The following is a 26,479-nucleotide window of genomic DNA, read 5'->3' on the forward strand; positions in this document are numbered from 1 at the left end:
CACACACGTGTATATATACACACACACACATGTATTTATATATATATTCTACCAAAAACATTACATGGATTTTAAATAAATGTTAAACACAGCTTGTTGCGCTTACTTTGTTTAGCCAATTTCATATTTCATTCCAAGTGACTGGGTTCAGTCTACTGTAATAAACATTAGAGGAGATTAAGTGAGTGATATAGACAAGATAATGATAAACATGTCCTCATAAGAAGCTGTAAAACGTGACGTTTTTTTTGGCTCTTTTCCCTGCCAGAATGAGCATGAATGTGTTGTAGTCCTTTCTAGTAGGTAAAAGTTTCTATCTCTTTGGATAACAAGGGACACTTGTCTTTGTTTCAGATCTTTTTCAGTCAAACCGATTCACTGAAGCTGGAGGACAGCATATTCCGGGGCCTAGGGGCCCCCCAGGTCCAGCAGGTAATAAACTGTCATTTTACTTTACATATACTTTTATATATGCATAGTATATCATTGCAATTCAAAACTGCATTAATAATAAATCTTAAATAATCTTTAAAAAATGTAAAGTTCTTTGGAAATTGTGTTTTGCTACTTCACAGTAGTCCATGAATACAACCGTTGTTTACCTGGTATAATTTACTCTGGCCTATCAGTACCAGATAAAAATAAGCTCCAGTGTGTATTGATGTAGGATTTTTCAGAAAAATACAGGACACTTAAATGTCCAGTTGTTTAAAGTCCATGAGTGTTAAATAGATAATGCCTCATATGACTTATGCATTACAAGTATGGACAAGAAAATTAAGTGCAGTCAAGGGGGTCAAATCTCTTCTGTTTACAGGAGTTACAAGCAACCGAAGTGGTACAATTATTGATTTGTATGTTACTTAAAGCCAAGGGGGCCTATTTATCAAGCTCCGAATGGAGCTTGACGGTCCGTGTTTCTGGCGAGTCTTCAGACTCGCCAGAAACACAAGTTATGGAGCAGCAGTCACAAACACCGCTGCTCCATAACCCTGTCCGCCTGCTCTGAGCAGGTGGACAGGAATCGCCGGAATTAAACCCTATGCGATGCTGAATACGGAGAGCGAATTGCTTTCCACATTTAGCAATGTCTTGCAGACCTGATTCGCACTGTCGGATCAGGTCCGCAAGACATTTGTTAAATTGGCCTCAAGGAGTAAAATGACTGCCTAGTTGTGAAAAATATACACAATAGGATCAAGAATGGTGTCTAAGGTGGAACATTGGTGTGTGTGTGTGGGGGGGGGGGGGGGCATTGTGTGTGTTTTTGTGTTGCATAGAAATTGTCCATTTTTATTTTCTTTAATATTTGTTATTTTTATTAGAAATTTTGAACAAAATGACAAAACCACAACAAGTCAGCCGGCATATAATACTTGCAAAAATTATACATAGAGTGATGTACAATAAAAAATTTTACAACCAGCATAAATCCATCTGGAGTTGATTGTCCAGGGATGACTTTATAGTTCTAGGGATAGATGTTAAAAATAATATAGGTTATAATGGTAAAAGTCAATCCTTATATGTAAGATTGGCAGCAATCGTCAGGATAATGTATTGTATGGTCATTTCAATGTAAAATTATAAGTAACAATAACAGGAACCATGAGTGAAGTGAAAAAAACTAAACCAGACCCATGAAAATGGTAAGTATGAGGGAAAGTAGAGAAGGAGGTTATATGGAGGAAAGGGGGAGTGATAAGGTGCCTCACTGAGTCTGCAAGGCTAAGAGGATTATTTAGCCTATGTTACCATTTGTGCTTGCAATGATTCCCAATAAAACTTGAAACATGGTCAATTTATTATATGTGTTCTCCTCAAGTACCATCAGTTCCTGTGTTCTCACTTTCCATTTAGCTAAACTGGGGACAAGTGCAGACTTCCAGTTTCTAGCAATCAGAGAGAGTGCACTATTCAGGCCAATTTGGTGGAGGCACAATCTGAATTTACAAGCATGTGTAGGCTTGTCATTTGTCAACACGATTAATGGTGTGAGTGAAAACGAGTCCCCCAAAAGACACTGTTTCAAATGAGTCCCATTAGTCATGCAAAGAGGGACATAACCACCAGATATGAATCATGGTGCCTATTTCTGCATGTTCCCTCCAACAATCAGGGGTAGAATTGGGGCATATAAGTTAAAGATGAGCCAGAGTTAAGAACCATCAAGATAGTACTTTGTAGTTCATTTTTAATATGTGGGGTGATGTAGATGATTTATGGGTATTATAAAATAGCCTCAGACATTTTTGTGGAATAACAAAAAATCCTAACTCGTCTTGCCATTTCTGGGTGTAGTTAGGTAGCAATTTACGCAAACAGTCAGTCATCTAAAGCCCGTCTGTGAGTGAAAACGAGTCCCCCAAAAGAGACTGTTTCAAGTGAGTCCCATTAGTCATGCAAAGAGGGACATGACCACCAGATATGAATCATGGTGCCTATTTCTCCATGTTCCCTCCAACATTCAGGGGAAAAATTGGGGAATATGAGTTAAAGATGAGCCGAAGTTAAGAACCATCAAGATAGTACTTTGTAGTTCATTTTTAATATGTGGGGTGATGTCGATGATTTATGGGTATTATAAAATAGCCTCAGACATTTTTGTGGTGTAACAAAAAATCCTAACTCGTCTTGCCATTTCTGGGTGCAGTTAGGTAGCGATTTACGCAAACAGTCATCTAAAGCCCGTCTAGACAAAGTCAGTGTGCTTCGGGGGACAGCATTCTGTCTGCACAGGCGTTCAAATGGTGTTAAATCTCTCAAGAAGTCTAGCTTATGGCCGATATTTAGAAAAGATGATGCAGCAGCAGTTGTGCATACTTCAACCAAGATACGAAGAATTCACCTGCTACACTCTGCAGATCCATTATAATGTGCCGATTTATCAAGGGCCGAATGGCCCCTGATGCCCCTGTTTCAGCATGAGCCTGCCAGAAACAGCAGTTTTAAGACCACTGCTCCTTAACTGGTCCGCCACCACTGAGGTTGCGGACATTAATCCGCCCGATCGTGTACGATCGGGTTGATTGACACCCCCTGCTAGCGGCCGATTAGCAGTGAATCTGCAGTTCACCAGAACTGCCTGTGCAATGTTAAGCTGTCTGCATTTAGCGATCTCTGTCGGACATGATCCGCTGAGCGGATCATGTCGGACAGACGTTTGATAAATCAGACCCTATGTCTTAATTTTCCCAGAGATAGGAATTCTATAATAGGGGTAGAAAACCCAATATCAGTGGCATTTTGGGGACTGGGGGTAGAATTGAACCCCCCTAGGAATTCTGCATTGTGGTATACTGGAGACAAGGAGGGATCTGGGAGAGGAAATTCCCTTTTTTTGTAATAGTATCCCATGTCAAAAAAATATGGTGATAAAGCATGGAAGATCTTGCCACTTTGGGGCATTGCAATACTGGTAGCCAACAGAGTCTCCCGCCAAGGGTGTTCTAAGAATATGAGAGTCTAAAGAGACCCAGGCTTTATCTTTTGTCTTAGAATGCCAATCAACCCTTTGTAAGATGTTTGATTGATTATATTTATGGATATAAGGAACTCTCAGACCTCCATTATCCCTCGGGTGATACAACATGGACCTGGCTATCCTAGGTTTTAGGTTCCCCCAAATAAAAAAGTTCAAACTAGATTATAATTTTTGTAAGTACATGATAGGGAGGGTTATTGGAATTGTTTGTAAAATAAAAAAGTATTATTAGCAACAACGTCATTTTAAGGGCCTGTATGTGGCCCTACCAGGAGAGAGGCTTATGTGACCAGTTACGGCAATCAGATTGTATATTCAATAAGAGGGGTTCATAATTTAAGTGGAATCATTTATTGAGGTGAAGTGTGAGGTTGGTCTCCTTATATGTAATTGAGTCAGATTGCAATTTATAGGGACAAACTGCAGTCAATTCTTTAAATAGATTAGCACTTCTGACTTATTATTAATAAGAAAACAGAAAAGATTGCCATTTTTTTATATTCTTGTACTAAGGGCAGTAGGGAAGTGGAAGTAAACATAAGGTAATAGAGGACATAGGCTTATCTTATATTCACTGGCTCCGATAGGTGCGCCCTTGATGTTGGTATTCTGTCTAATATGTGCAGCTAGGGGTTTCATAACTAGTATAAGATAAGATACCATTCCCTTTTATCTGGGCTGGAGAGGCGCTGTATAGGTTAAATATTCTGTTTACAATTCGTGGACCGAAGCCATGCCCTTTTAAAGTTGACAGCAAAAAAACACCAATTAAGCCTATATTAGACTTTTTCGCATCAGTGGAGACCAGGACAGTTTCCAGGTTAGCTGATTTGACATAGTCTATTAGGTGTAGCACCCTGATGGTATTGTCCCTGACCTCCCTGTGACAAATTGTCCATTTTTTTATGGAGGACAGATAGCAGCCTAGTATTGTGTAGAAAGTCAGATGAGCTGAACCATACTATAGTATGCAATATGCTAGAACTCAACAAATCCTGGACACCAGGACACCTAGAAAATTGTCTTCCTTTTTTCTTCCTCCTTTTTAAGTCCCACACAACTTCTATAACCTCTCAGATTTCTTACCTCATATCGCTTATCTTTTCTAAGGTATTTTCCTTGTACTCTCCTTAGAATCTAAGCTCACAATCCCACCTGCCTTATATAGAGGGCCATGCCCTTACTCTTTTTTATCTTTCATGTAATAATTTTTTTGTTAATAGTACCCTATTATCTTGCTTTTTACATCATAGCACCGTGGAATATGTTGGTGCTTTATAAATAAATAGTGCTATTGTTATTATTATTATTATTAATAATAGATTCCCAAATATTTGTGAATCATACATTTTTGGGTTGTCTCTTATATTTTAGAAATATTTGTCTGGCTGGTGTGGGTAGAAAATACGCAATTAAAGAGAAGGAATGAAAAATAAAAACATAAACGTACACTGCTTTGTTTTCTTTTTTTTTTCTTTCTCTGTTTAATTAAAAAAAATTGCAGGGAAGTACTTCTAAGTTTAATTACGATCTAAAAATGTTATGTCTGTTAAAAAAAAAAAAAACAACAACATTATTTGTGTGAGTAAATCACAGAACAAGCAAACTGATACAATTAAGTTAAGAAATAGCTTACAAAGTGGTTAATATCTATTTAACGGCATTACTGCCACAACTACCTAATCGCCATGATTACTACTTTTTCATCTTAGGACCACCGGGACCTCAAGGGCAGGCTGGGCCCCCAGGAGCAAGTGGACAAAATGTATGTCTGTTCTCTTCATATAAAATATTATGGGAATGGGGTAATGTAGTAATATTTATTCCTTAAAACTTGCATATTGTGGTTTATTGTTTTCAAATTTTGTTGATAAATTCAGTAAAGTATCATATATTTTAACATAAAGGTTACAAATGGAATAAAATACCAACCAAAGGATCTTATATTAAAGGGACACTGAACCCATATTTTTTTCTTTCGTGATTCAGATAGAACATGCAATTTTAAGCAACTTTCTAATTTACTCCTATTATCAATTGTTCTTCATTCTCTTGGTATCTTTATTTGAAAAGCAAGAATGTAAGTTTAGATGCTGGCCCATTTTTGATGAATAACCTCGGTTGTTCTTGCTCATTGGTAGATAAATTTAGCCACCAAAAAACAAGTGTTGTCCAGGGTCTGAACCAAATAAATAGCTTAGATGCCTTCTTTTTCAAATAAAGAGAACGACGAAAAATTGATAATAGGAGTAAATTAGAAAGTTGCTTAAAATTGCATGCTCTATCTAAATCAATAATCAAGAAAAAAAATTTGGGTTCAGTGTCCCTTTAACCAAATGACACAATACATAAGACACAATACATAAACATAAAAATATTATAGGTTTTTGTGTGTGTATGTATGTATGTATGTGTATATATATATATATATATATATATATATATATATATATATATATATATATATATATATATATACAAAGCACTCCTGAAATAAATGTCTTTTTTTATTTCACAAATCCAGTGAGTGCCGCTTCCCATTTTGACTACTTTGGGGCTATTTTGGATATACCGATTTTCAAGCTGGACACCCTGGTTGCTGATTATTGTGTGAGAGTGCCTGCCTCTTGTAAATTTTATATATACAGTATCTCATAAAAGTGAGTACACCCCTCACATTTTTTGTAAATATTTTATTATATCTTTTCATGTGACAACACTGAAGAATTGACACTTTGCTACTATGTAAAATAGTGAGTGTACAGCCTGTATAACAGTGTAAATTTGCTGTCCCCTCAAAATAACTCAACACACAGCCATAAATGTCTAAACCGTTTGCAACAAAAGTGAGTACACCCCTAAGTGAAAATGTCGAAATTGGGCCCAAAGTGTCAATATTTTGTGTGGCCACCGTTATTTCTCTTGTTAAGTGTATCCAGTCCACGGATCATCCATTACTTGTGGGATATTCTCCTTCCCAACAGGAAGTTGCAAGCAGGGCCGCCATCAGGGGGTGACAGGGGTGACTCCTGTCAGGGGCCCAATGGGCCAGGGGGGCCCCATGAGGCAAGAACTAAAAAAAAAAAAAAAAAAAAAAAATTTTTTTTTTTTTTTTTTTTTTTTTTTTACATTTTGGCAGCCACCAGTGGGTACTACAGCAAAGTGCTAATTTAGCATGGGAGATCTTAGTACAAGGAGTAAAGTATTAGCATTTGAGAGGATTTCTGAGTGTGCACTAAACCACTTTGCACAGTGTGAGACAGACTTGGCACTTTGTTTGTACAGTGTGCGCGTACCACAACTTATGGTTCCACCAAGACCATACATAGTACAACATTTTCAAAATCCATAAGTACAGCTGACAGATGGGAACATTTGTACACTATATTTGAAGTGGTGCTCTTGGTTGGGGAAAATGGGGAAAAATCAAACAAACATATGTCAACCTTTTAAAAGTACTTTTCTTCATCTAGCAATCTACCCAGATCATTAATGTACAATTTTGAATTCATAGAATTATTTTTGTTTGCACATTTACAAATATGATTATTTAAAAAGTGATTTCTTAATTTCTGCATTTTTTTTATCATGCATGTCACACACTGTTGATTTAGAGGATGCAAGGTGCATAAATGTTTCCTCCTGTGAGTGTTTCTGTGGGTGTCTGTGTTTATGTATTTGTGCTTTGGTTTGTGTCTCTATGAGTGTGTATGCATTTTTTTTCTGTGGGTCTCTCTGTGAGGGTGGGTGTGTATGTCTTTGTGCATTTTCTGTGGATGTCTGTGAGGGTGTGTGCATGCATATGTCTTTGAGCTTTTTCTATGGGTGTCTCTGTGAGGGTGTGTGTATGTTTGTCTTTGTGTATTTTCTCTGGATGCCTCTGTGAGGGTGGGTGTGTATGTCTGCGTTTTCTGTAGATGTCTCTATGAGGGTGTGTGTTTTCTGTGGGTGTCTCTGTGAGGGTGTGTGTATGTCTTTGTGTGTTTTCTGTAGATGTCTCTATGAGGGTGTGTGTTTTCTGTGGGTGTCTCTGTGAGGGTGTGTGTATGTCTTTGTGTGTTTTCTGTGGATGTCTCAGTGAGGGTGTGTGTATGTATGTCTTTATGTGTTTTATGTGGTTGTCTCTCTGTGTGTATGTCTTTGTGTGTTTTCTGTGGGTGTCTGTGTGTGAGTATGTCTTTGTGTGTTTTCTGAGGCTGTCTCTGTCGGTGTTTCCTTGGGCGTGTGTGCAAGTTTGAGTGTGTGTGTGTGTGTGTCCATTGTCTGTTCCTTTTTAGGACATTTTGACCTTACTACTGATTATTCACATCTTTCTACAGACTTTAAGACTAATTAGACCTTTCCGGAAGTCACCAATCTACCATTTAACCTTTAAATTATTGTTTAGGCAGTTCAGGGCCCTTCCTTTCAGCCACTGCATGCTGTTGTCATCATTTAGTTGGCAACTTCCTTTACAAAAAGATAATCAGAACTCCATATTTTGTATTCTAAATCTCCTTTTTTTACAAAACTGTAGTTTACCTCATTACTTGTCAGGTCAATGTAAACAAGTGCTGAGTGTCTGTTTGGGTGTCTGTGTCTGAGTGTGTTTCTTTGCGTGTCTGCTAGAGTGTATATATGTGAATCTTTATGTGTGAGTGTGTGTGTATGTTACTACCGTTACAACATTTCCAAGTTTAAATAGACACTTAAGAATAAAGTGCATATACATTTTAGTCACTTGGTCAAAAATTGCTCAAGTCAAAGGAGGGGGGGGGGGGCCCTGATCAATGGTTAAGTCAGGGGCCCCAAAATTTCTAGTGGCGGCCCTGGTTGCAAGAGGATCACCCACAGCAGAGCTGCTATATAGCTCCTCCCCTAACTGCCATACCCAGTCATTCTCTTGCAACTCTCAACAAAGATGGAGGTCGTAAGAGGAGTGTGGTGTTTTATACTTAGTTTATTTCTTCAATCAAAAGTTTGTTATTTTTAAATGGTACCGGAGTGTACTGTTTATCTCAGGCAGTATTTAGAAGAAGAATCTGCCTGCGTTTTCAATGATCTTAGCAGAAGTAACTAAGATCCATGGCTGTTCTCACATATTCTGAGGAGTGAGGTAACTTCAGAGAGGGAATGGCGTGCAGGTTTTCCTGCAATAAGGTATGTGCAGTTAATATTTTTCTAGGGATGGAATTTGCTAGAAAATGCTGCTGATACCGAATTAATGTAAGTAAAGCCTTAAATGCAGTGATAGCGACTGGTATCAGGCTTATTTATAGAGACATACTCTGATAAAAATGTAATATAAAACGTTTGCTGGCATGTTTAATTGTTTTTATATATGTTTGGTGATAAAACTTATTGGGGCCTAGTTTTTTTCCACATGGCTGGCTTGAATTTTGCCTAGAAACAGTTTCCTGAGGCTTTCCACTGTTGTAATATGAGTGGGAGGGGCCTATTTTAGCGCTTTTTTGCGCAGCAAAAATTACAGACACAGACATCCAGCTTCTTCCTGCATGATCCAGGACATCTCTGGAGGGCTCAAAAGGCTTCAAAGTCGTATTTGAGGGAGGTAAAAAGCCACAGTAGAGCTGTGGCAGTTGTTGTGACTGTTTAAAAAACGTTTTTGTTATTTATTATTCCGTTTTTGGTATTAAGGGGTTAATCATCCATTTGCAAGTGGGTGCAATGCTCTGCTGACTTGTTACATACACTGTAAAAATTTCGTTAGTGTAACTGCCTTTTTTCACTGTTATTTCAAATTTTGACAAAATTTGTGTTTCTTAAAGGCGCAGTAACGTTTTTTATATTGCTTGTAAACTTCTTTAAAGTGTTTTCCAAGCTTGCTAGTCTCATTGCTAGTCTGTTTAAACATGTCTGACACAGAGGAAACTACTTGTTCATTATGTTTGAAAGCCATGGTGGAGCCCCATAGGAGAATGTGTACTAAATGTATTGATTTCACCTTAAACAGTAAAGATCAGTCTTTAACTATAAAAGAAATATCACCAGAGTATTCTGACGAGGGGGAAGTTATGCCGACTAACTCTCCCCACGTGTCAGACCCTTCGCCTCCCGCTCAGGGGATGCACGCCAATTACATCAGGGATGCCCATAGCGATTACCTTGCAGGACATGGCTGCAATCATGAATAATACCCTGTCAGAGGTATTATTCAGGTTGCCTGAATTAAGAGGCAAGCGCGATTGCTCTGGGGTTAGGAGACATACAGACCGCGCAGATGCTGTAAGGGCCATGTCTGATACTGCGTCACAATATGCAGATCATGAGGACGGAGAGCTTCAGTCTGTGGGTGAGATCTCTGATTCGGGGAAACCTGATTCAGAGATTTCTAATTTTAAATTTAAGCTTGAGAACCTCTGTGTATTGCTTGGGGAGGTATTAGCTGCTCTGAATGACTGTAACACAGTTGCAGTACAAGAGAAATTGTGTAGGCTGGATAAATACTATGCGGTGCCGGTGTGTACTGATGTTTTTCCTATACCTAAAAGACTTACAGAAATTATTATCAAGGAGTGGGATAGACCGGGTGTGCCTTTTTCCCCACCTCCTATATTTAGAAAAATGTTTCCAATAGACGCCACTACACGGGACTTATGGCAGACGGTCCTTAAGGTGGAGGGAGCAGTTTCTACTTTAGCAAAGCGTACCACTATCCCGGTTGAGGACAGTTGTGCTTTTTCAGATCCAATGGATAAAAAATTGGAGGGTTACCTTAAGAAAATGTTTATTCAACAAGGTTTTATTTTACAGCCCCTTGCATGCATTCCGCCTGTCACGGCCGCGGCGGCATTCTGGTTTGAGGCCCTGGAAGAGGCCATCCATACAGCTCCATTGACTGAAATTATTGACAAGCTTAGAACACTTAAGCTAGCTAACTCATTTGTTTCTGATGCCATTGTTCATTTGACTAAACTAACGGCTAAGAATTCCGGATTCGCCATCCAGGCGCCTAGGGCGCTATGGCTTAAATCCTGGTCAGCTGACGTGACTTTGAAGTCTAAATTACTTAACATTCCTTTCAAGGGGCAGACCTTATTCGGGCCTGGTTTGAAGGAAATTATTGCTGACATTACTGGAGGTAAGGGTCATACCCTTCCTCAGGACAGGGCCAAAGCAAAGGCCAAACAGTCTAATTTTCGTGCCTTTCGAAATTTCAAGGCAGGTGCAGCATCAACTTCCTCCGCTTCAAAACAAGAGGGAACTTTTGCTCAATCTAAGCAGGCCTGGAAACCTAACCAGTCCTGGAACAAAGGCAAGCAGGCCAGAAAGCCTGCTGCTGCCTCTAAGACAGCATGAAGGAACGGCCCCCTATCCGGCGACGGATCTAGTAGGGGGCAGACTTTCTCTCTTCGCCCAGGCGTGGGCAAGAGATGTTCAGGTTCCCTGGGCGTTGGAGATCATATCTCAAGGATATCTTCTGGACTTCAAAGCTTCCCCTCCACAAGGGAGATTTCATCTTTCAAGGTTATCTGCAAATGAGATAAAGAAAGAGGCATTTCTACGCTGTGTGCAAGACCTCCTAGTAATGGGAGTGATCCATCCAGTTCCGCGGACGGAACAAGGACAGGGTTTTTATTCAAATCTGTTTGTGGTTCCCAAAAAAGTGGGAACCTTCAGACCAATTTTGGATCTAAAGATCTTAAACAAATTCCTCAGAGTTCCATCTTTCAAAAGGAAACTATTCGGACCATCCTACCCATGATCCAAGAGGGTCAGTACATGACCACAGTGGACTTAAAGGATGCCTACCTTCACATACCGATTCACAAAGATCATCATCGGTTCCAAAGGTTTGCCTTTCTAGACAGGCATTACCAATTTGTAGCTCTTCCCTTCGGGTTGGCTACAGCCCCGAGAATCTTTACAAAGGTTCTGGGCTCACTTCTGGCGGTTCTAAGACCGCGAGGCATAGCGGTGGCTCCGTATCTAGACGACATCCTGATACAGGCGTCAAGCTTTCAAATTGCCAAGTCTCATACAGAGATAGTTCTGGCATTTCTGAGGTCGCACGGGTGGAAAGTGAACGAGGAAAAGAGTTCTCTATCCCCACTCACAAGAGTCTCCTTCTTAGGGACTCTTATAGATTCTGTAGAAATGAAAATTTACCTGACGGAGTCCAGGTTATCAAAACTTCTAAATGCTTGCCGTATTCTTCACTCCATTCCGCGCCCTTCGGTGGCTCAGTGTATGGAGGTAATTGGCTTAATGGTAGCGGCAATGGACATAGTTCCATTTGCGCGCCTACATCTCAGACCGCTGCAATTATGCATGTTAAGTCAGTGGAATGGGGATTACACAGATTTGTCCCCTCTGCTAAATCTGGATCAAGAGACCAGAGATTCTCTTCTCTGGTGGTTGTCTCGGGTCCACCTGTCCAAGGGTATGACCTTTCGCAGGCCAGATTGGACAATTGTAACAACAGATGCCAGCCTTCTAGGTTGGGGTGCAGTCTGGAACTCCCTGAAAGCACAGGGATCGTGGACTCAGGAGGAGAAACTCCTTCCGATAAATATTCTGGAGTTAAGAGCAATATTCAATGCTTTTCTGGCTTGGCCTCAGTTAGCGACACTGAGGTTCATCAGATTTCAGTCGGACAATATCACGACTGTGGCTTACATCAACCATCAAGGGGGAACCAGGAGTTCCCTAGCGATGTTAGAAGTCTCAAAAATACTCTTGCCACCTGTCAGCAATCCATATCCCAGGCGTGGAGAACTGGGAGGCGGATTTTCTAAGTCGTCAGACTTTTCATCCGGGGGAGTGGGAACTCCATCCGGAGGTGTTTGCTCAATTGTTTCATCGTTGGGGCAAACCAGAGTTGGATCTCATGGCGTCCCGCCAGAACGCCAAGCTTCCTTGTTACGGATCCAGGTCCAGGGACCCAGAAGCGACGCTGATAGATGCTCTAGCAGCGCCTTGGTTCTTCAACCTGGCTTATGTGTTTCCACCGTTTCCTCTGCTCCCTCGACTGATTGCCAAAATCAAACAGGAGAGAGCATCTGTGATTCTGATAGCGCCTGCGTGGCCACGCACGACTTGGTATGCAGACCTAGTGGACATGTCATCCTTTCCACCATGGACTCTGCCTCTAAGACAGGACCTTCTGATACAAGGTCCTTTCAATCATCCAAATCTAATTTCTCTGAGACTGACTGCATGGAGATTGAACGCTTGATTCTATCAAAGCGTGGCTTCTCAGAGTCAGTCATTGATACTTTAATACAGGCACGAAAGCCTGTCACCAGGAAAATCTACCACAAGATATGGAGTAAATATCTTTATTGGTGTGAATCCAAGAATTACTCATGGAGTAAGGTTAGGATTCCTAGGATATTGTCCTTTCTCCAAGAGGGTTTGGACAAAGGATTATCAGCTAGTTCCTTAAAGGGACAGATTTCTGCTCTGTCTATTCTTTTGCACAAGAGTCTGGCAGAGGTTCCAGACGTCCAGGCATTTTGCCAGGCTTTGGTTAGAATTAAGCCTGTGTTTAAACCTGTTGCTCCCCCGTGGAGCTTAAACTTGGTTCTTAAAGTTCTTCAAGGAGTTCTGTTTGAACCCCTTCATTCCATTGATATTAAACTTTTATCTTGGAAAGTTCTGTTTTGATGGCTATTTCCTCGGCTCGGTGAGTCTCTGAGCTATCTGCCTTACAATGTGATTCTCCTTATCTGATTTTCCATGCAGATAAGGTAGTTTTGCGTACCAAACCTGGGTTTTTACCTAAGGTGGTTTCTAACAAGAATATCAATCAAGAGATTGTTGTTCCATCATTGTGTCCTAATCCTTCTTCAAAGAAGGAACGTCTCTGGACGTAGTCCGTGCCTTGAAGTTTTACTTACAAGCTACTAAAGATTTTCGTCAAACATCTTCCCTGTTTGTCGTTTACTCTGGACAGAGGAGAGGTCAAAAAGCTTCGGCAACCTCTCTTTCCTTTTGGCTTCGGAGCATAATTCGCCTAGCCTATGAGACTGCTGGACAGCAGCCCCCTGAAAGGATTACAGCTCATTCTACTAGAGCTGTGGCTTCCACCTGGGCCTTTAAAAATGAGGCCTCTGTTGAACAGATTTGCAAGGCTGCGACTTGGTCTTCGCTTCACACCTTTTCAAAATATTACAAATTTGATACTTTTGCTTCTTCGGAGGCTGTTTTTGGGAGAAAGGTTCTTCAGGCAGTGGTTCCTTCCGCTTAATCCTGCCTTGTCCCTCCCATCATCCGTGTACTTTAGCTTTGGTATTGGTATCCCACAAGTAATGGATGATCCGTGGACTGGATACACTTAACAAGAGAAAACATAATTTATGCTTACCTGATAAATTTATTTCTCTTGTAGTGTATCCAGTCCACGGCCCGCCCTGTCATTTTAAGGCAGGTCTAAATTTTAATTAAACTATAGTCACCACTGCACCCTATGGTTTCTCCTTTCTCTGTTTGTTTCGGTCGAATGACTGGATATGGCAGTTAGGGGAGGAGCTATATAGCAGCTCTGCTGTGGGTGATCCTCTTGCAACTTCCTGTTGGGAAGGAGAATATCCCACAAGTAATGGATGATCTGTGGGCTGGAGAGAAATAAATTTATCAGGTAAGCATAAATTATGTTTTTCCAGCACTGCCTTAACCCTCTTGGGCATGGAGTTCACCAGAGCTTCACAGTTTGCCACTGGAGTCCTCTTCCACTCCTCCATGACGACATCACAGAGCTGGTGGATGTTAGAGACCTTGCACTCCCCCACCTTCCGTTTGAGGATGCCCCACAGATGCTCAATAGGGTTTAGGTCTATAGACATGCTTGGCCAGTCCATCACCTTTACCCTCAGCTTCTTTAGCAAGGCAGTGGTCGTCATGGAAGTGTGTTTGGGGTCGTTATCATGTTGGAATACTGCCCTGCGGCCCAGTCTCCGAAGGGAGGGGATCATGCTCTGCTTCAGTATGTCACAGTACATGTTGGCATTTATGGTTCCCTCAATGAACTGTATCTCCCCAGTGCCGGCAGCACTCATGCAGGCCCAGACCATGACACTCCCACCACCATGCTTGACTGTAGGCAAGACACACTTGTCTTAATACTCCTCACCTAGTTGCCGCCACACACGCTTGACACCATTTGAACCAAATAAGTTTATCTTGGTCTCATCGGACCACAGGACATGGTTCTAGTAATCCATGTCCTTAGTAGTCTGCTTGTTTTCAGCAACTGTTTGCAGGCTTTCTTGTGCATCATCTTTAGAAGAGGCTTCCTTCTGGGACGACAGCCATGCAGACCAATTTGATGCAGTGTGTGGTGTATGGTCTGAGCACTGACAGGCTGACCCCCCACCCCTTCAACCTCTGCAGCAATGCTGGCAGCACTCATACGTCTATTTCCCAAAGACAACCTCTGGATATGACGCTGAGCATGTGCACTCAACTTCTTTGGTCAACCATGGCGAAGCCTGTTCTGAGTGGAACCTGTCCTGTTAAACCGCTGAATGGTCTTGTGCACCATGCTGCAGCTCAGTTTCAGGGTCTTGGCAATCTTCTTATAGCCTAGGTCATCTTTATGTAGAGCAACAATTCTTTTTCTCAGATCCTCAGAGAGTTCTTTGCCATGAGGTGCCATGTTGAACTTCCAGTGACCAGTATGAGAGAGTGTGAGATCGATAACACCAAATTTAACACACCTGCTCCCCATTCACACCTGAGACCTTGTAAAACTAACTAGTCACATGACACCGGGGAGGGAAAATGGCTTATAGGGCCCAATTTGGACATTTCCACTTAGGGGTGTACTCACTTTTGTTGCCAACGGTTTAGACATTAATGGCTGAGTTATTTTTAGGTTACAGCAAATTTACACTGTTAAACAGGCTGTACACTCACTACGTTACATTGTAGCAAAGTGTCATTTCAGTGTTGTCACATGAAAAGATATAATAAAATATTTACAAAAATGTGAGGGGTGTACTCACTTTTGTGAGATACTGTGTATATATACTATATATATATATATATATATATATATATATATATATATATATATATCAGCCATTTTTATTAAAATGCAATGTTTTCATTAAGGGCTATTGTATAGTTATATGTTTTAAGGTCTGTTTGTGATGTTGGTGCATTTTATGAGTATAATTGTTGTCTAGGGGTTACCAGGCCCCCAAGGAAAAGATGGTCCCAGAGGAGAAAAAGGAGACAGTGTAAGTAGAGTTATAATACATTATGGTAACATTGTTGCTAAGATTAACTGATTGCTGTTTCCTTGCTTTGCAGGGGCCACCAGGCCAGCCAGGAGAGCCAGGGACTAAAGGGGAAATGGTAAGTGTCATCTACAAGAGCATCTAGCCGTACCCCAACTGGTTTTCAAGCTATCATAACTTATGATGTTATCTGTTTCCATATTTCATGGTTTCTCTCAACAATCTCCTTATATAGTATTATGCTTTTTTGGTCAGGGCCTTCCTGGGCAGAAAGGAGAGCCAGGAGAGAGAGGAGAGCCGGTAAGAAGTCAAACCCGTTCTTTCTGTGCTATATCTGTGCGCCTACATTACCTCATCCCATTAGAGAACCTAACCCTTGATAAAAAAACAAACACAGTGCATCATGTGATACCAGAGAAACCATCTTTTTATAGCCTCTTCTCCACCCCTCTTCTGATTGTCTTATTCTTCCCTTTCTTGTTCCCTCCATCTTTACATTTAATATGCCTTTATATTCTACTTGCTTACATAGGCTAATTGTCCTGCTCCCTCTCCCATGCACCCATGGGAACCAGCACTCCGGTAAAATCCACCACATCAGGTTATGCCCTAACTTTTACAAAAGTAACACAGGCTCTCTGTGCCTTACTACTTCCTTTAGAACTCCATATAAAGCTTTGTTTTAGGGAACACCTTAGTCAGCTAATGCGGGTTATGGGTCTTTGTGACAAGAACTGATACAGCTGTGGGGATTTCCTATATCTAACATTCTATCTTCTGCCATAACCTACTTAACCAATTTCCTCCTGCTCTTCTAAATCCCTACAACCTCTTTCAAGCTGGAGGGCATTACTTCTGTTGTCTCCGGCAGTGAAGGGGTTAATGGGACCATATCTCACTAAGCCATTGTCATCTTGCATGTAACAGCATCTTATTTAACCTCCTCCAATGTATAAGTAGCATGATTCCTAAAATGTAAGCCCAGCTGTACTGCCACACACAGTATAGATTTGCAATTCTGGGTTATAATTAAAATTAAAGTATTATCACAAAACACAATGGGGTAATTTGAAACAAAAAGTTAACTATAAAATAAACTAAACAATTGCAGTTCAGACTTCACAGGGGCTGAAGTTAATGAATATTCAAAAGAAAAAGGGCGGAACTCTCCAGCACTGCAAGATCTCTCTCATTTCTATATATGAAGGAGAGACAAGACCAGTGCAATACAGCACTGTGTGATATGAGAGTTTTGTTACACTTCTGTGTTACTTTAACAAATTAGGATCATACTTTGTTTAATCTGAAATGCAAATTGATATATAATAGAAAGCACAAAGTGTAAATGCAGCAGGACTGTCATGTCATGCAGTGCTATATTGCACTGGGCTAATCTCTCCTTTACATACAGAAATGCAGAGAATGCCCCATTGGAGAAGCAAAGCAAAATCTGCCTTTTAAATATTTCACGAGGATCATTTTAGAATATCTCACCTGAGCAGAGAGGTTTTCAATATCAGGGCCTATGGGCCCGATATTCAAAACCTCGCCGCTCAGGCGAGTTATTCTAATAAGCCTTTTTTATGGTACGTTGAGGCCCTTCAAAAAAATTTAGAAACAACATTTCTCTTGTAAGGTGTATCCAGTCCACGGGTTCATCCATTACTTGTGGGATATTCTCCTTCCCAACAGGAAGTTGCAAGAGGACACCCACAGCAGAGCTGTCTATATAGCTCCTCCCCAACTGCCACCCCCAGTCATTCTCTTGCAACTCTCGACAAGAAAGGAAGTATCAAGAGATATGTGGTGACTTAGTGTAGTTTTACCTTCAATCAAGAGTTTGTTATTTTTAAACGGTACCAGCGTTGTACTGTTTTACTCTCAGGCAGAAATTAGAAGAAGAATTCTGCCTGGAGGTTTGATGATCTTAGCGGTTTGTAACTAAGGTCCATTGCTGTTCTCACACATAACTGAAGAATATGGGAAAACGGTTTGCAGATTACCTGCTTTGAGGTATGTTCAGTATTTTTATTTCTAGAGAGATGAATAAGTTCTAGAAAATGCTGACAGAGCCTTGTGTATTTGAGGTAAGCCTGATGCAGTGATTTAACAGCGACTGGGATCATGCTTACAAAACAGGGTAATACTCTTGTTAATATTTATATTACTTAGTGACAAAACGTTTACATGATTTCATAAATAGGACGTTTTTTCTCTGAGGGAGATAAGTCTTTATTTGGGGCCTAGTTTCCACATGGCTAGTCAGATACTCCTAGGAGTATTTTCTTAAGGCCCCTCTGACATCCAGTACATGGTGGGAGGGGCCTATTTTAGCGCTCTAACTGCGCAGTTTTAATTCAGACTGAGACATCCAGCTTTACTAGAGGAGTCCTCTGGCATCTGAGGACCATTTCAAAGGGGTTATTTCTGCACAAAATCGTATTTAAGGGCAGGTAGGAGCCTCAGCAGAGCTGTGGCAAGGTGCTCAATTGACTTTTAACGTTTTTTAACGTTTTTCAATCCGGTTTGGGGCCTAAGGGGTTAATCATCCATTTGCAAGTGGGTGCAATGTTGCTTTAGTCCCTTACTCACACTGTAAAAATTTCAAAGACTTTACTGTATTTTTACACTGTTTTGCAGTTTAAGTGCTAGTTTTTTTCTCTTAAAGGCACAGTAACGTTTTTGTTTAATTGCTGTTTCTCCTTTATTAAAGTGTTTTCCAAGCTTGCTTGTCTCATTATTAGTCTGTTAAACATGTCTGACATAGAGGAAACTCCTTGTTCAATATGTTTGGAAGCCATGGTGGAACCCCCTCTTAGAGTGTGTACCAAATGTACTGAAATTTCTATAAACTATAAAGACCATATTATGGTGCTTAAAGATTTATCTCCAGGGGATTCTCTGACTGAAAAGAAGGAGATTATGCCATCTAACTCTCCCCATGTGTCAGAACCTATAACTCCCGCTCAAGTGACACCAAGTACATCTAGCGCGTCTAATTCTTTTACCTTACAGGACATGGCGGCTGTTATGAATGCTACCCTCTCAGAGGTATTCTCCAAACTGCCAGGGCTACAAGGAAAGCGAGACAGCTCTGGGGCTAGAACTAATACAGAGCTTTCTGACGCTTTAAGGCCTGTGTCCGATATACCCTCACAATACTCAGAAGCCGAGGCAGGTGAGCTTCTATCTGTGGGTGACATTTCAGACTCAGGGAAGGCGTTACTTCAGTCTGATTCTGAAATGACAGCGTTCAAATTTAAGCTTGAACACCTCCGCTTATTGCTTAAGGAGGTTTTAGCGACTCTGGATGACTGTGACCCCATTGTGGTTCCAGAGAAATTGTGTAAAATGGACAAATACTTTGCAGTGCCTGTTTACACTGATGTTTTTCCAGTCCCTAAGAGGTTTTCGGAAATTATTACTAAGGAATGGGATAGACTAGGTGTGCCGTTCTCTCCCCCTCCTGCTTTCAAAAAGATGTTTCCCATAGATGCCACCATACGGGACTCGTGGCAGACGGTTCCTAAGGTGGAGGGAGCAGTCTCTACCCTAGCTAAGCGTACAACTATCCCCGTCGAGGACAGTTGTGCTTTCCTAGATCCTATGGATAAAAAATTGGAGGGTCTCCTTAAGAAAATTTTTATACATCAAGGTTTTATTCTCCAGCCTCTTGCATGCATTGTCCTAGTTACTGCTGCAGCGGCTTTTTGGTTTGAATCTCTTGAGGAGGCTTTACAGGTGGAGACCCCGTTAGACGATATTCTAGACAGGATTAAAGCTCTTAAGTTAGCTAACTCCTTTATTTCTGATGCCATTTTTCATTTAGCCAAGCTAACGGCTAAGAATTCAGGTTTTGCCATTTTGGCACGTAGGGCGCTATGGCTTAAGTCCTGGTCAGCAGACGTTACTTCAAAGTCTAAGCTTCTTAACATCCCCTTCAAGGGACAGACCCTATTCGGGCCCGGTCTGAAGGACATCATTTCTGATATTACTGGAGGAAAAGGTCACGCCCTTCCTCAGGATAGGTCCAATAAGTTAAGGACCAAACAGAATAATTTTCGTTCCTTTCAAAACTTCAAGAGTGGCGCAGCTTCAGTTTCCTCTAATGCAAAACAAGAGGGAAATTTTGCCCAGTCCAAACCAGTCTGGAGAGCTAACCAGGCTTGGAACAAGGGGAAGCAGGCCAAGAAACCTGCGGCTGCCTCTAAGACAGCATGAAGGAGTAGCCCCCGATCCGGGACCGGATCTAGTGGGGGGGCAGACTTTCTCTCTTCGCCCAGGCTTGGGCAAGAGGCGTCCAGGATCCCTGGGCATTAGAGATTGTTTCCCAGGGTTATCTTCTGGACTTCAAAGCTTCATCTCCAAAGGGGAGATTTCATCTCTCACAATTATCTGTAAACCAGATAAAGAGAGAGGCATTCTTACGTTGTGTTCAAGACCTACTGGTTATGGGAGTGATCCACCCAGTTCCAAGGGAGGAACAGGGGCAAGGCTTCTATTCAAATCTGTTTATAGTTCCCAAAAAAGAGGGAACTTTCAGACCAATCTTGGATCTCAAGATCCTAAACAAATTTCTCAGGGTCCCATCCTTCAAGATGGAGACTATCCGAACCATCCTCCCTATGATCCAGGAGGGTCAATATATGACTACCATGGACTTAAAGGATGCTTATATCCACATTCCGATTCACAGAGATCATCATCAGTTCCTCAGGTTCGCCTTCTTAGACAGGCATTACCAGTTTGTGGCTCTTCCCTTCGGGTTAGCCACGGCACCAAGAATCTTTAAGAAGGTTCTAGGGTCCCTACTGGCGGTTCTAAGGCCACGGGGCATAGCGGTGGCTCCTTACCTAGACAACATTCTGATACAGGCGTCGACTTTTCAAATCACCAAGTCCCATACGGACATTGTTCTGGCCTTTCTGAGGTCTCACGGGTGAAAGGTGAATGAAGAAAAGAGTTCTCTCTCCCCTCTCACAAGAGTTTCCTTCCTAGGAACACTGATAGATTCAGTAGAAATGAAAAATTTTCTGACAGAGGTCAGGTTATCAAAGCTTCTAACTTCCTGCCGTGCTCTTCATTCCACTTCTCGGCCGTCAGTGGCTCAGTGTATGGAAGTAATTGGCCTAATGGTAGCGGCAATGGACATAGTTCCGTTTGCCTGCCTACATCTCAGACCACTGCAACTTTGTATGCTCAATCAGTGGAATGGGGATTACACAGATTTGTCCCCTCTGCTAAATCTGGATCAAGAGACCAGGGATTCTCTTCTCTGGTGGTTATCTCGGGTCCATCTGTCCAGGGGAATGAGTTTCCGCAGGCCAGAGTGGACTATAGTGACGACAGATGCCAGCCTTCTGGGCTGGGGCGCAGTCTGGAACTCCCTGAAGGCTCAGGGTTTGTGGACTCAGGAGGAAGCCCTCCTTCCGATAAACATTCTGGAACTGAGAGCGATATTCAATGCTCTTCAGGCTTGGCCTCAACTAGCTGCGGTCAGGTTCATAAGATTTCAGTCGGACAATATCACGACTGTAGCCTATATAAACCATCAGGGGGGAACAAGAAGCCCCCTGGCAATGTTGGAGGTTTCAAAGATAATTCTATGGGCAGAGGTTCACTCTTGCCATCTCTCAGCTATCAATATCGAGAACTGGGAGGCAGATTTTCTAAGTCGGCAGACTTTTCATCCGGGGGAGTGGGAGCTCCATCTGGAGGTATTTGCCCAGCTGATTCAACTATGGGGCAAACCAGAAGTGGATCTGATGGCGTCTCGTCAGAACGCCAAGCTTCCCTGTTACGGGTCCAGGTCAAGGGATCCCCAGGCAGCGCTGATAGATGCTCTAGCAGTGCCCTGGTCCTTCAGCCTGGCTTATGTGTTCCCACCATTTCCTCTCCTCCCTTGTCTGATTGCCAAGATCAAGCAGGAGAGAGCTTCGGTGATTTTGATAGCACCTGCGTGGCCACGCAGGACTTGGTATGCAGATCTGGTGGACATGTCATCCCTTTCACCATGGACTCTGCCACTGAGGCAGGACCTTCTACTCCAAGGTCCATTCAAACATCCAAATCTAATTTTTCTGTGGCTGACTGCTTGGAGATTGAACGCTTGATTTTATCAAAACGTGGTTTCTCCGAGTCGGTCATTGATACCTTAATTCAGGCTCGAAAGCCTGTCACCATGAAAATCTATCATAAGATATGGTGTAAATATCTTCATTGGTGTGAATCCAAGGGTTACTCATGGAGTAAAGTCAGGATTCCTAGGATATTATCCTTTCTCCATGAAGGATTGGAGAAGGGATTGTCAGCTAGTTCCTTAAAGGGACAGATTTCTGCTCTGTCTATTCTTCTGCACAAGCGTCTGGCAGATGTTCCAGACGTTCAGGCGTTCTTTTGTCAGGCTTTAGTTAGAATCAAGCCTGTGCTTAAACTTGTTGCTCCGCCATGGAGTTTAAATTTAGTTCTTAAAGTTCTTCAAGGGGTTCCGTTTGAACCTCTGCATTCCATAGATATCAAGCTTTTATCTTGGAAAGTTCTGTTTTTGGTTGCTATCTCTTCGGCTTGAAGAGTTTCAGAGTTATCTGCCTTACAGTGTAATTCCCCTTATCTGATCTTCCATGCAGATAAGGTAGTTTTGCGTACCAAACCTGGGTTTCTTCCTAAGGTGGTATCTAATAAGAATATCAATCAGGAGATTGTAGTTCCGTCACTGTGTCCTAATCCTTCTTCAAAGAAGGAACGTCTATTACACAATCTTGACGTGGTTCGTGTTTTAAAGTTTTATTTACAAGCTACTAAGGATTTTCGTCAAACATCTGCATTGTTTGTTGTCTACTCTGGACAGAGGAGAGGCCAAAAAGCTTCGGCATCTTCTCTTTCTTTTTGGCTGAGAAGCATAATCCGTTTAGCTTATGAGACTGCTGGCCAGCAGCCTCCTGAAAGAATTACAGCTCATTCCACTAGAGCGGTAGCTTCCACATGGGTGGAAGCTTTGGTATTGGTATCCCACAAGTAATGGATGAACCCGTGGACTGGATACACCTTACAAGAGAAAACAAAATTTATGCTTACCTGATAAATTTCTTTCTCTTGTGGTGTATCCAGTCCATGGCCCGCCCTGTCACTTTAAGGCAGGTGTTTTTTATTTTTTAAACTACAGTCACCACTGCACCCTATAGTTTCTCCTTTTTTCTTGCTTGTCTTCGGTCGAATGACTGGGGGTGGCAGTTAGGGGAGGAGCTATATAGACAGCTCTGCTGTGGGTGTCCTCTTGCAAGTTCCTGTTGGGAAGGAGAATATCCCACAAGTAATGGATGAACCCGTGGACTGGATGCACCACAAAAGAAAGAAATTTATCAGGTAAGCATAAATTTTGTTTTTTAACTTGAGACATGTTTATGTTGCTATGTATGGTTCTTCATGTGAAACATAGACTCCTGTATCATGCATTTGTTAATTATGCAAATTTATATATATATATATATATATATATATATATATATATAGTTTTGCTCATAAGTTTACATACCCTGACAGAATTTGATTTCTTGGCCATTTTTCAGAGAATATGAATGATAACACAAAAACCTTTCTTTCACTCACGGTTAGTGTTTGTCTGAAGCCATTTATTATCAATCAACTGTGTTTAATCTTTTTAAATCATAATGACAACAGAAACTACCCAAATGACCCTGATCAAAAGTTTACATACCCTGGTGATTTTGGCCTGATAACTTGCACACAAGTTGACACAAAGGGGTTTGAATAACTATTAAAAGTAACCATCCTCACCTGTGATCTGTTTGCTTGTAATTATTGTGTGTGTATAAAAGGTCAATGAGTTTCTGCACTCCTGACAGACCCTTGAATCTTTCATCCAGTGCTGCACTGACGTTTCTGGATTCTGAGTCATGGGGAAAGCAAAAGAATTGTCAAAGGATCGGCGGGAAAAGGTAGTTGAACTGTATAAAACAGGAAAGGGATATAAAAAGATATCCAAGCAATTGAGAATGCAAATCAGCAGTGTTCAAACTCTAATAAAGAACTGGAAAATGAGGGGTTCTGTTTGATAATATACTGCATTCATCTTGCCATTAATTCTGACCAAATGTCCTGTGCCTTTGTAGCTCACAGTAGGAATGGTGTACCTTTCATCATAGGCCTTGTTGACTCCTCTCCAAATGTAGCGTTTATGGTTGTGACTAAAAAGCTAAAATCACTCCAAATGACTTTGTGCCAGAAGGTTTGAGGCTTGTCTCTGTGCTGTTTGGCGTATTGTAAGTGGGATACTTTGTGGCATTTGCGTAGTAATGGCTTTCTTCTGGCGACTCGACCATGCAGCCCATCTTTCTTCAAGTGTCACCTTATTGTGCATCTTGAAACAGGCACACCACATGTTTTCAGAGAGTCCTGTATTTCACCTGAAGTTATTTGTGGGTTTGTTTTTGCATCCCGAACAATTTTCCTGGCAGTTGTGGCTTAAATTTCAGTTGGTCTACCTGACAGTGGCTTGGTTTCAACAGAACACCTCATTTTCCAGTTCTTGATTAGAGTTTGAACACAGCTGATTTGCATTCTCAATTCCTTGGATATCTTTTTATATCACTTTCCTGTTTTATACAGTTCAACTACCTTTTCCCACAGATCCTTTTGACAATTCTTTTGCTTTCCCCATGACTCAGAATCCAGAAACGTCAGTGCAGCACTGGATGAAAGATGCAAGGGTCTGTCAGGAGTCCAGAAACTCATTGACCTTTTATACACACACACACACTAATTACAAGCAAACAGATCACAGGTGAGGATGGTTACCTTTAATAGCCATTCAAACCCCTTTCTGTCAACTTGTGTGCATGTTCAGCTCCTCACAAATACAGAGGAAGTTCAACCTTCCAAAGTTGAGTGTCACAATCCCCACCTTGTCCACAGGTGTGTAGATACATGCAAGAAATAATGGGCAGACACTCGCGTAGTTCAGAGCAAATCCACTTTACTATAACAAGGGCAGCAGTACAACAGAGCAACGTTTCGGGGCTTGCACCCCCTCCTCAGGCTCAATACAAATTAATACATAATCCAACCCTTGAATAGCCAAAGAGCCCCACCTCCTCCATTCATCATCATCACAAAGCTTAATATAATATATAAATTAAATTAAAGTGCCAACACAATTTAACAAAAACACCACAGCAATAAGACACATCAAGAAGGAAACACCAAAAAAGTGATCACCATTTAAAGACAAATATCTAATACAATTTCAAAACTTATCACAATTAATAATATAAACACTATATGCAGAGCTTATTGATCTAAATTTCTTTAAGTATCAAGGTTTTTAAATTTCTTTAGTTTTTTTAATTTATTTTATTCTTAAATTTATTTTTATTTTTATTTTACTTTATTGAGAATTCATCACTTAATTATTTTTTCAAAAACAGACCTAAATTAAAGCAAACATGCTAAATTATATTCCCTATTAAGACCTTTAGGATGTAAAGTATTGAGTCTATGTATCCACATAGCCTCTTTTTTAAGTAGCATTCTTCCCCTATCAAAGTGTCTCATTTTAGGATTCCTAATAGTCGACTTATGTTGGGTTAAGCGCTCCTTAAGCTGGGTAGTCTCTCCAATATACAACAAGCCACATGGGCATTTGAGCGCATACACCACATATGTCGATTGGCAATTAAAGAGACCTTTGATATGAAAATAGTTTACCAGAAAAGGGATGACTGATAGTTTTACCCTTAATTATGCTATTGCAATGGGAACAATTTAAACAAGGAAAGGTCCCATTGTCCACTGGTCTGAACACTCTTTGTTTAGTTCTAGGGGGCTTAACCTTAGCCCTCATTAGCTGTCTTCCAAGGGAATTACCCCTCCTAAAAGATGAAAAAGGAGGATGTTTGAACTCCTCAATTTTTGGCATAGAGTCCCTTAACATAAACCAATGTCTACAAATCACTCTATGTAATTTAATACTTATATTGCTAAAATCAGAAACAAAGGCCAATTTCTTAGTCCCACAAATGTTATCCCTTGGTTGAAGATTGATAGACTCCAATTCTCTAGGGGAATAGCCTCTATCTTGGAACCTCTTGCGCATCTCATTTAAGCGCAAAGAACAAGTTAAAGGATCAGAGACTATCCTCTTCACCCTAAGAAATTGTGATTTAGGTACACTTCTAAACACCCTAGGAGGATGATGGCTTTGACGGGACAATAAAGTATTTTTGTCCGTAGACTTTCTAAAGATATCTGTTTCAAAACGGTCTCCAACACGCATTACCATAGTGTCAAGAAACGCAACTTGATTAGTATGATAATTAGCTGTAAATTTAACAGCTGGCACCTTTTCCTGTATCCTACTTGTGTGCATGTTATCAGGCCAAAATCACCAGGGTATGTAAACTTTTGATCAGGGTCATTTGGGTAGTTTCTGTTGTCATTATGATTTAAAAAGAGTAAACACAGTTGATTGATAATAAATGGCTTCAGACAAACACTAACCATGAGTGAAAGAAAAGTGTTTGTGTTATCTTTCATATCCTCTGAAAAATGGCCAAGAAATCATAAATTCTGCCAGGGTATGTAAACCTATGAGCACAACTATATATATAAATATATAAAACAAGTCAGGTAAAGATGGCACACAACAACAATAGGCAACTCCTTGGAGCACTGCCAATACGTGATGTAGATATTCAGATGTATCCCAGAGCCAGCTGGAAACCCCAAGACACAGAGTAGGCATACACAGGTGACTGATAAATAACAAAAGCCTTTAATCCAATGGTAACACCTG

General features: G+C 41.1%; 1 protein-coding gene across 2 annotated transcripts in view; it reads left to right on the plus strand.

Annotated features, from left to right (window-relative positions):
- EMID1 (EMI domain containing 1) overlaps positions 1-26,479 on the plus strand; it is a 272,782-nt gene that overhangs the window by 193,057 nt on the left and 53,246 nt on the right. For both annotated transcript variants that reach the window (XM_053702174.1, XM_053702175.1), the window contains 5 exons: positions 355-432; positions 5,197-5,249; positions 15,616-15,669; positions 15,743-15,787; positions 15,925-15,969. In XM_053702174.1, the coding sequence (XP_053558149.1) occupies positions 355-432; positions 5,197-5,249; positions 15,616-15,669; positions 15,743-15,787; positions 15,925-15,969 (275 nt within the window). The remainder of the gene's footprint in view (positions 1-354; positions 433-5,196; positions 5,250-15,615; positions 15,670-15,742; positions 15,788-15,924; positions 15,970-26,479) is intronic.

The sequence above is a fragment of the Bombina bombina genome, chromosome 2 (assembly GCF_027579735.1).
Source record: "Bombina bombina isolate aBomBom1 chromosome 2, aBomBom1.pri, whole genome shotgun sequence".
Lineage (NCBI taxonomy): Eukaryota > Metazoa > Chordata > Amphibia > Anura > Bombinatoridae > Bombina > Bombina bombina.